We start from the raw sequence: 11,205 nt of genomic DNA on the forward strand, positions 1-11,205 counted from the left end.
TGGAATTTCAGGTGCTGACGTTCTGTGCTATTCCCAGATGGCATTCGCGGTCTTGATTCGACAAAACTTCCACCAACACAGAGTTCTAATTAAACTAACAACTTTCAAAAAGTTTTCATCATGTTAAGACTGGTTCATTTTCAGGACCTTCTGAGAGGAGCAGGAGTGGATTAGGTCTCCTTCGCAAACTCTCAATGCTTAAAGGAGTGACTGTGATGGTGAAAGTGCATCTCTGAGCCACAGGCTGTTCCCAGCAACGAATGCTGCTGGACGATCATCAACTCAGTGAAGAACGTCCTTGGGTCTGCCCGAAACTTGCGGGACTTCCAGCACAGCCAGATGCCTGTGTAGGGAGGCCGTCGAGTGACACGTTCCAGGCTCAGGAATAAATGCTGAAGGATGCACTGAAATTCAGTGCAAAGGCTGTATGGGGAAGGACCACAGTCTAGAGTCCTTTCGCTGAAGGACCTGAGGAAGTCCATTGAGCATTGAATGGGCGTAACACTACAAGCAGGCAAAGTTGTCTCTAATTAACTGGACTCTGGAAACTCACACCGGTCCTCAAACATACTTTATTTACTCGTGCATGAGGAGGACAGCATGGCCCCTGTCGCCACATTGCTCTGAAGTCCGAACAGAGAGATGCCATTTTTACACAGAATTGACCAGCAGTTATGGATATTAACCTTGTGTACATTCAAATTTCTTATTTGGAAGATCAATTGTCATTCACAAAACTCATCAGAAACTACAAGCTAACCACTGATGATACTTTGAAGTTATTAAAATAATTGTCCCTTAGTTGGTGCATGTTCCATAACTCCTTCCCTTGCAGACACTGGGTAAGAACATACACCAAAAAGTTACAGCATCATTTCTATGAGTTTGATAAGCTTTCATGGAGACAACAAACACAGCAACATGTACAAAATCACAACCCATACATTTAGGTAACTGGATAAAGTCTGTTTGGAGATGCACAAATGACTAGCAGGGGGAGGGTCTGGCAGCAGCAGATATGTCTCTGGCAAATTATACAGTTGCTGTTACTTTTCTTGCTATGGTTGACAATGTCTCATTTTTCATTATATACAGTGGCATGCAAAAGTTTGGGCACCCCTGGTCAAAATTTCTGTTACTGTGAATAGTTAAGTGAGTAGAAGATGAACTGATCTCCAAAAGTCATACCGTTAAAGATTAAATGTTCTTTTCAACATTTTAAGAAAGATTAGTATATTAGTTTTGTTTTGTACTATTGTAGAGTGAAAAAAAAAGGAAAGGAGCACCATGCGAAAGTTTGGGCACCCCAAAAGATTTCAGTTGCCAGATAACTTTTACCAAAGTCTCAGACCTTAATTAGCTTGTTCGGGCTATGGCTTGTTCACAGTCATCGTTAGGAAAGGCTAAGTGATGCAAATTTCAAAGCTTTATAAATACCCCAACTCTTCAAACCTTGTCCCAACAATCAGCAGCCATGGGCTCCTCTAAGCAGCTGCCTAGCACTCTGAAAATTAAAATAAATGATGCCCACAAAGCAGGAGAAGGCTATAAGAAGACAGCAAAGCATTTTCAGGTAGCCGTTTCCTCAGTTCATAAAGTAGTTAAGAAATGGCAGTTAACAGGAACGGTGGAGGTCTTGGAAGACCAAGAAAACTTCCCGAGAGAAACTGCTCGTAGGATTGCTAGAAAAACAAATCAAAACCCCCGTTTTACTGCAAAAGACCTTCAGGAAGATTTAGCAGACTCCGGAGTGGTGGTGCACTGTTCTACTCTGCAGCAACACCTGCACAAAAATGACCTTCATGGAAGAGTAATCAAAAGAAAACCTTTCCTGCGTCTTCACCACAAAATTCAGTGTTAGAAGTTTGCAAAGGAACATCTAAACAAGCCTGATGCATTTTGGAAACAAGTCCTGTGGACTGATGGAAGTTAAAATAGAACTTTTTGGCTGCAATGAACAAAAGTATTTTTGGAGAAAAAAGGGTGCAGAATTTCATGAAAAGAACACCTCTTCAACTGTTAAGCATGGGGGTGGATCGATCATGTTTTGGGCTTGTGTTGCAGCCAGTGGCACAGGGAACATTTCACTGGTAGAGGGAAGAATTAATTCAATTAAATACCAGCAAATTCTGGAAGCAAACATCACACCGTCTGTAAAAAAGCTGAAGATGGAAAGAGGATGGCTTCTACAACAGGATAATGATCCTAAATGCACCTCAAAATCCACAATGGACTACCCCAAGAGGCGTAAGCTGAAGGTTTTACCATGGCCCTCACAGTCCCCCGACCTAAACATCATTGAAAATCTGCAGATAGACCTCAAAAGAGCAGTGTATGCAAGACGGCCCAAGAATCTCACAGAACTAGAAGCCTTTTGCAAGGAAGAATGGGCGAAAATCCCCCAAACAAGAATTGAAAGACTCTTAGCTGACTACAGAAAGCGTTTACAAGCTGTGATACTTGCCAAAGGGGGTGTTACTAAGTACTGACCATGCAGGGTGCCCAAACTTTTGCTTCAGGCCCTTTTCCTTTTTTGTTGCTTTGAAACTGTAAAAGATGGAAATAAAAAAGTAATCTTGTTTAAAATATTAAAGAAATGTGTCATCTTTAACTTTATGCCTTTTGGAAATCAGGTCATCTTTTACTCGCTTGGCTATTCACAGTAACAGAAATGTTGACCAGGGGTGCCCAAACTTTTGCATGCCACTGTAAATCATCCTTCATAGTCTGGCACAGTGTGTTTTAGTCCATAAAGTCTCTGATGCACCATGCTATAATTGTGCCAGTTCATCAAAAGAATTTGGGAAGTATCGGCAGCCAGTTCACACTGGGGTACCGTGTGACCATAAAGATCTGCTGTGACTGCCTGGAAAAGGGAACTCGTTTGTGCCCTCGTTATTTCATCATTCGCATTCGCGTGAGCCACACGTTCTGAGTTCCAGAGAAGGCGAGAAACCCACGTGTTTTCCGTGAATGTCCATTGTCATGTGTGCAAACTGTAGAAATGTTTACGGCAGCACCGGCTGCTAAGGTACAGAAAGCACAGCCGCTTGAGTGGACATGAGGGATGGCCGCTCTGTTGTATTAGCTCCACGTGCTACACATCTACTAAAACGCCCACCAGTCTCTGATCAACAGGAAAAGCCAAAGAAAAAAAATTCACCGTTCCACCAGGAGGCATTTTGCAACGGGCAGAGTTAAGTTAGTACAAGTTCTTCAGTACAGGATCATTTAAACTCTGTCACCTGCGGTGCTGGTGGAAACTGACTGCTATCGAAATTGCCTTCACGTTAAGCGCATCTTCGAGCCCGGTGGTCAGGCTGTCAGCAAAAAAAAACATACCCCTCACAGGCAACCCTGGGTCTTCCCCTACAGTGTCCACCATACCCCCCCCCCCCACAATAAATCAAACAAACTACACAAACGTACATTTGGAAAAGTGTTACATCAACATCTACTTTGTTCAAAACCAAACATCTGTAACAGCAGTCACTAGATCCAGACATGTATAAAGCAGAAAGTATCAAAACTAAGTTTACAATGAAATTGTCAGCATTAATTAATCTGGTAACTGTTCACTGTTATTTTATTTAAATATGAAATTGAAGCTAAAATACCAATTAAATAGTTTCTGACAGATGCCACACTACTTTAAAACAATATATACAATGTTACCTGGGTAACCTGGGATTGTCCCCATTGTCCCCATTCCACAGTTTTAATCCTTTGATGCTGGAATTGCCTTTGGCAACACTGTAGAACACTCACAATTTTACTTAACTCTTCTCATCTCACACAAGTAACAGTTTACCTTTTTCTTTAATCTAGGTTGCAGCTAATTTACAGTAACATTTATAAGGAAACTAGAGTTCTAGTTATCCCTGAACACTGCTGAAAACATTTATTCACATATTCTACATACAGTCGGCCCTCCTTATCCGCGGGTTCCGCAAGCGCGGATTCAACCAACCGCGGATCGGGAAAACCCGGAAGTTCTCTCTCCAGCACTCGTTGTTTGAGCATGTCCAGACTTTTTCTTGTCATTATTCCCTAAGCAATCAAATATAACAACTATTTACATAGCATTTACATTGTATTGGGTATTATAAGTAATCTAGAGATGATTTAAAGTACACGGGAGGATGTGCATAGGTTATCATGGATCGGGATAAAAAAAATGGAAGTTTCCTCTCCAGCACTCGTTGTTTGAGCATGTACAGACTTTTTCTTTCTTGTCATTACTCTCTAAACAATACAGTATAACAACTATTGACATAGCATTTACTTTGTATTAAATATTATAAGTAAGTCAGAACAGGTACATCCGGTATTATTTAGTGTCAGTCAAACGTTAGCCTTAGTATATAATATATATTTTACCTTTCTATGCATATAAAACACTTAAGGAAGGTGTGTATTTCAATAATTAAACCACTGCGTTGCTTAGTAATAATTGTAGCTTTCATCGGGGCAGGGCCTTTCACATGCTCCATTATTCTCACTTTATCCTTTAAAATTGTTCTGATCGTTGTCCGACTGCAGCCTAACTCTTTTCCAATAACTGATGGCTTTTCACCTCTTTCTGATCACTTTATTTTCAACCATGATCGTTTTCCATCAGTGGAATAGAAACACTGCTGGTGGTGCGTCCTGAGCTCCGCCAGGTCCTAAAGTCCACCGCACTGAGACAGGTTAAATAAGGTCCAGAGCTCCGCTGGGTCCTAAAGTCCATCACACTGAGAGGTTAAATAGGGGACTTGAGCATCTGCGTTTTTTGTTATCCGCGGGGGGGGGGGGGGGGGGGTGTCCCGGAACCAATCCCCCGCGGATAAGGAGGGCCGACTGTATTCATTAACATCTCTATCTTTTGCATGACCTACAGAGCGAGGGAAACATTTTCTTAGAGCTTCCACAAGATCAGCACAGGGTACATTTGAAATGACATCTCACTCATCTCTTCTGCACCGCTCTGCCACAACACCTTCCCCACCCCCACCTTCCACAGCTACTGGGCACCTCTACCCTTGGTAGGGCAGTGGAAGATGCTTGGGTTTTCAGGAGGCGCGATGTGGCCTGGAATTTATCGAAAGCATGCCTGGTGAAAGGTAAGGGTACAGCAGATTGTAAACATCTAGTTCACCAAGCTCTGCAGCAAATTTTTCTTCTGAAACATAGAGGTACTGCAGACACTATTATCCTTTTCCTGTTCTATCTGTGTCTTTTCCTACTTTTGTTCAGTTCCTTTGCTCTTTTTATAATCAAATTTCAATCAACTAGAGACACAGGGCGTGAGAAGCATCTGCAGAACGTAATGAAGTGACTCCCAGGTTTGAAAGCATCTCCTTAATCTCTGATCAGCAGGAGTGATCGCTCAGTTACTGTATTCAGGACAGACACCAAGCCAATTTTTGAGACTGTCAATGGGAGGATGTTGGGTGGGGTGGGGGGACAATGAACGAGACACAGAATCCGTCAAGCAGTCCTGTACTGCTGTACCTCAGCCCACTGTGGAAAAGAACTGGGAGTGGAGATAGACCCCATTACTTTCTCCCCGAGGCTTGGTGGTTGGGGAACGCCACAAAATGATAACCGTGCAGAAACATGAACTCCAGCCCAAAGAGTCTGCAGCTCATCCTCTTAAATTCTACCTACATTCCCATCAATTCTCCCCAACTTCTACCAGTCACTCTCACTCTCGTGGGAAACTACAGCAGCCTATCTACCTATCGACCAGCATGCCCTTGGGACCTGGGAGGTAACGGGAGCTCTTGTAAGCACCAGGGAGAAACCTCCACACGGACGGTATCCGAGATGTGGACTGATCCCAGGTTCCTGACTTCGCAGACCAACAGCCTCTCTAATGCCTGGGGCAGGACCCCCCCCCCCCACCCCCACCCCAGCGAGCTGTTGTCTTTGCCATTGACCTGCTGCGAGCTGCAGAAATTCCGGGCAATTTCTTGCTCACAGAGCTCAGCAATGTGGAATTTGCCGCCACCGGGAGGGCCGGAGCTGTCAAGCTGGGAAGCCGAATAAACTCAGACTGAGGTGCTGCCTCAGGCACAAGTATCAGGTTCAGTCCTGACCTTGAGGGTTCACCCGTTCTCCAACCTGGGGGACGAAAGGATAATTAGCCCCTGTAAATTGCTTCTACTATGACGGTGGCCAGTAGTGCCTTGGGGTGAAAGGGGGTGTGGCCAATGCAAATGAAGAGAGAATTAAAAAACGCGTTAATGAAACATCGGGGTAAATGAGTGATGATCGCTGTGGACTCCAAGCCAAAGGGCCGAGTTCTCTGCCTCATTTCTGAATATTCCTACCGGCCGAGATGGAAGGAGGCTGGACCGGAGCAGAAATACTGAACGGCAGCAGACGGGCTGAAAGGCCTCTCTACTGTACATTATCTGCGCTGCAAAGGAAGGGCCTTGAATAAAGTCTTTCAGGCAGAACTGTCTTATGTTAATTGCAGATCCAGAACATTAGCGGAGCTAAACTTTAAACAGACTGTGAACATCAGCAACAGAGACCCAATTCTGACCATTACCAGATTCAGTCTGGGTGTTAACAGAAGTTTCAACAGAACCCAAGGCCCTGATTCACCTGCAACTCTTGTGAACTTGTGTTAGATTTCAGTAGACACAAAGGTTGAATGCTTGGCATGCAGCATCTTCAATCCTTCTTCACATTGTGAACTCGCTGGTGTTTCAGCAGGCGAGATGAGCAAGTGAATCCTTTCCCGCACTCAGAGCAGATGAATGGCCTCTCCCCGGTGTGCAGCCGCTGGTGTGTTTTTAGGATGGCTGACTGGGTGAATGTCTTCCCACACTCAGAGCAGGTGAAGGGCCTCTCCCCAGTGTGAACTCGCTGGTGTGCCAGCAGGTTAGACAAGCGAGCAAATCCCTTCCGACACTCCGTGCAGGAGTAGGGCCTCTCCCCAGTGTGAACTCGCTGGTGTATCTTCAGATCGCACGACTGACTGAACCCCTTTCCACACTCGGAGCAGGAGAACGGCTTCTCCCCGGTGTGAATTCGCTGGTGTGTCTGCAAATTGGACGAACGAGTGAATCTCTTTCCACACGTTGAGCAGGAGAACGGCTTCTCCCCAGTGTGAACTCGCTGGTGTGACCGTAAATTGAATGACCGAGTGAACCTCTTTCCACACGTTGAGCAGGAGAACGGCTTCTCCCCAGTGTGAACTCTCTGGTGTACCTTCAATTCGCATGACTGAATGAATCCCTTCCCACAACTTGAGCAGATGAACGGCCTCTCGCCATTGTGAACTCGCTGGTGAACCAACAGCTGGGACGACTGAATGAACCCCTTCCCACACACTGTGCAGAAGAACGGCCTCTCCCTGTTGTGAACTCGCTGGTGCGCCTGCAGATGGGATGACTGAGTAAATTTCACTCCACACTCAGAGCAGGAGAACGGCCTCTCCCCAGTGTGAACTCGCTGGTGCACCTTCAGCTCACACGAGCGAACGAATCCCTTCCCACACGTTGAGCAGATGAATGGCCTGTCCACCGTATGGTATCGCTGGTGCTGCAACAGGTCAGAGGAACTGGTGAATCCCTTCCCACACTCAGAGCAGTTGAACGGCCTCTCCCCAGTGTGAACGCGCTTGTGTATTACCAGGTTGCTTGACGAAGCAAATCTCTTCCCGCACGTTGAGCAGATAAACGGCCTCGCCCCAGTGTGAACTTGCTGGTGCGTCTGCAAGCCGGACAACTGCGTGAAGCTCTTCCCACACACCGAGCAGGAATACGGCCTCTCCCCAGTGTGAACTCGCCGGTGGGCCTGCAAATTGGATGACTGGGTGAATCTCCGTCCACACGTTGAGCAGGAGAACGGTTTCTCCCCAGTGTGAACTCGCTGGTGTGCCTTCAGGTGCAGAGTCCGGGTGAAGCTCTTGCCACACTCGGAGCAGGTGAACGGCCTCTCGCCAGTGTGAACTTGCTGGTGCGTCATCAGGCTGGGTAACTGAGTGAATCCCTTTCCACACATAGAACAGATGAAAGGCCTCTCCCTGTCTGAATTTGCTAGCGTTCCTGGACTTGGGATAACTGAATGAAACTCTTCCCGCACGTTGAGCAGAACGGCTTCTCCCCAGTCTGAGCTGGCTGGTGTGTCAGCAAATGGGACAACTGAGTGAATCCCTTCCCACACTCAGAGTGGACGGACAGCAAAGTGCGGATTTGCCGATGATGCATTTGAGATTCCCATAAACAAATTCACGGCTTGTTTTACCCTGTACAAAGTTAAAAAAGTTATCAGTCAGTACGGGACAGCTGATGTTATTTTTATCTCCACAGTGAGCTGCTGTAATGACACTGAGGAACAAGCAGGAACTTCCACCTGGGACGGTTGGAGGCATCCTGACTCGAATCAACATCCCTATTTTTCCTTCTACCTCCACCAGAAGGGGCCACTTTTGCCCATTCCCATCGTTCCCTCACCTACCAAAATTCACCTGTCTCCTGGGGAAAGGATTAATAAAATCCAAGACATCTCCTCTTTCTGCAGATCTGCACTCTCCTTCCCTTTTACTTTATCTATCAGACACAGGAACAGAATTAGGCCATTCAGCCCATCAAATCAGCTCTGCCATTCCATCATGGCTGATTTATTATCCTTCTCCACAGCATTACTCCTACCTTCTCCCTGAAATCTGTGATGCCCTTACCAACCATAGTGAATCAGCCTCTGCATTAAATACACCCAAAGCCTTAGTCTCCACAGCCATCTGTGGCAATGAATTACACAATTTTACCACCCTCTAGACAAAGAATTCCTAATCATCTCTGTGCCCTGTGGTCCTAACCTCTCCCTTCCCCACACTATAACACCCTGTCCACATCCACACTAATGACACCTTTCAATATTCAGTAGGTTTCAATGAAATCCCCACTCATTCTTCTGAACAGTGAATACAGGCCCAGAGCAATTAAAAAATGTTCCTTGTGCATTAACCCTTTCTTTCCCAAGATCACTCTGCTGAACCTCCTCTGGGCTTCACTCCTCCTGCAGGTACTGAGAATCTGGAGCAACACACAAGAGAGCCGGGGGGAACTCAGAGGCTCAGGCAGCATCTATGGAGCGAAATGGACTGTGGACACTTCAACTGTATTGATGGGGTTAGTGATTGTAATGCCATTTGGCACAAAGTGTAGCTGGGTAGACTCACTCACTGGAGATTGACATTGTGTGCTCCCCACGTTACCTGACAGAGGTGCCCAATATCATTCCATATCCAGACAGAGAAGGACACGTTCTCAGTCCGCGGGCAGATCCTGGACCAGAGGGGGCTGAACAAAGTTGAGTTGCAAAATATTCAGAAGTGAGAAGGACTTCCAACAAGGGTAAATTATTTTCAGAATACAAGATATATTGCTTTGTCAATGGAGTTCGCACAATCCCTTCTCTTGGCCTCTCTCTGAACTATAGTCATTACCTACAAAGATCTGGAGATGAGCTGTGGCTGGAGACTGGTCCCAATCTCCACTTGCTCACCTGTGTCTGGAGACTGGGTCCACCCAGCAAGGCAGAGTGCTTATCAGAGCAGTATCAATGGCTGCACTTCTACCCACAATCCCCTGGGCTCTAGAAAAACCCATGCCAAACATTCATTCAACCCGCAGGGCCTGGAGTACACACTGGGCTGGGCTGACAGGGAAAGCACAGAAAGTCCCTTGTTGCAGGAAACAGATTATCAAAATTAAAAGTGCCAGACACAAGTCAGACAGCACCTGTGCGAAGAGAAGAAAGTAATGTTTTGGGTTGAAAACCCTGTGTCAGAACTGAGAAAGTGAGAGAACAGGTAGAAAATATGGGGGAGCGATGACCATAGGAAGAGGGATCAGGGGTAGACCATTCAGCTTCTCACTTTGCTCCTCTGCCGCCCAGTAGGATCATGGTCGAATTTCCTGTCCTATAGCCCTGGATTCCATTACTGGTTAGGAATTTCTCCCAGCCTTAAATGAACACCAGGACTCTATCCCACAGATCACAGTGGTACGATCTTGCAAAGACTGAAACTTCAGGGAGAAGAACCCCTCCCACCTCACCTTTCAATTGGGCACCAGTGAATTTCTCTTTCATAACACTGATCAATAAGTTGTGAATTTTCAAACAAGCGGACAATAACAGCCAGTCTCCAAACCGATACATTCCCCTTCCAAAAATGCTGCCTGGCCTGCTAAGTCAACTGTTTATTCCCCACCCCCACAGATGCTACCTGACCAGCTGAGTTCCCCTTGGCATGTTATGCGTGTTGCTCTGGATTTCCAGCGTCTGCAGAATGTCCAGCACTTTTTGTTCTCACGCCAGATTCTTGCATCGGCCATTTTATAAAAAAGGGCAAAGAACGTGTCTGGTAAAGAAAGCCTCACCTTTAGTTTGCAGACCCGTCAGTTCCCGAGATGAATCAGGACAAGGTAGAGGGAGAGGAATCAAACAGGAGATGAGCTATACACTGTGAAGCGGAGCTGCAGCCCTCAGCAACAGCTCTGGCCCACGTATCAAAGCGTTAACATTGTTCTGTCTGCGGCTGCCTTTGTTAATCTGTTCATCAGAGAGGCCAATGACCAAGTGAAGCCGATTAGATGTTCCCTTTGTCCGGTCTATCTCACCCGGCTCTGCAAGAAAAACTAACGTACTTTTTGCTTTCCCCCAGTTCTAACGGAAGGGTCTGGGACTTTTAAAGTTCCCTGCTTCTCGCTCCGCTAGATGCGCCCGACCTGCTGCCTCTGCCCTTCTCTCGCCTGGGCCCCCACGTATCGGCGGCGAGCGGGAGGCGGGTGAGGGGGTGGGGAGAGAAAGGCCGAGGCCACTCAGTGAGATCACCGCCTGCCGTAACCGTTCAGCCCGCACGAATCCTTACCCCGGCCGGGACCTGGCCAAATCCGCCCCGCGCTTCCCTGCTGATGCCCGGAAGGCTTCTTGCGCAGAGGGCAAGCCGCGATGACGTCACGCGCGATGTGCGCCTGCGCCCTGGGCTCCCTCGGAGCCGGTAGGCTGCTTTCCCCGCCGCGGTGCTTCTTGGTTACTTTCAGCTGCCATGCTTGCCTGTTATGAATCTTCAGCACGCCAGTGTGAAGGAGGACAAAACTGTTGTTACTCTTGATCCGATGCAGCAAGAAAAGCACAAAACCCATAAAACACAATGGATTGCTGAGCGTGGCTGTACCCACTGAAGATTCGCGAATATAC

The 11,205-nt window shown here is 46.8% G+C and overlaps 1 protein-coding gene across 2 annotated transcripts; it reads right to left on the reverse strand.

Moving 5' to 3' along the window:
• Positions 1 to 560: 560 nt before the first annotated feature.
• On the reverse strand, positions 561 to 10,956 carry LOC132381607 (zinc finger protein 229-like). Of its 2 annotated transcripts, none has more exons than XM_059951122.1 (2): positions 10,877 to 10,956; positions 561 to 8,245 (listed from the first exon to the last, which is right to left on the reverse strand). In XM_059951122.1, the coding sequence occupies exon 2, from the start codon at positions 7,999 to 8,001 to the stop codon at positions 6,667 to 6,669; it is 1,335 nt and encodes a 444-aa protein (XP_059807105.1). In that variant the 5' UTR covers positions 8,002 to 8,245; positions 10,877 to 10,956; the 3' UTR covers positions 561 to 6,666. The 2 variants fall into 2 exon arrangements, with proteins under 2 accessions (XP_059807105.1, XP_059807106.1); XM_059951123.1 differs by lacking the exon at positions 10,877 to 10,956 and adding an exon at positions 10,386 to 10,869.
• Between the last annotated feature and the right edge of the window lie 249 nt (positions 10,957 to 11,205).

Source organism: Hypanus sabinus, chromosome 26 (assembly GCF_030144855.1).
Source record: "Hypanus sabinus isolate sHypSab1 chromosome 26, sHypSab1.hap1, whole genome shotgun sequence".
Taxonomy (NCBI): Eukaryota; Metazoa; Chordata; class Chondrichthyes; order Myliobatiformes; family Dasyatidae; genus Hypanus; species Hypanus sabinus.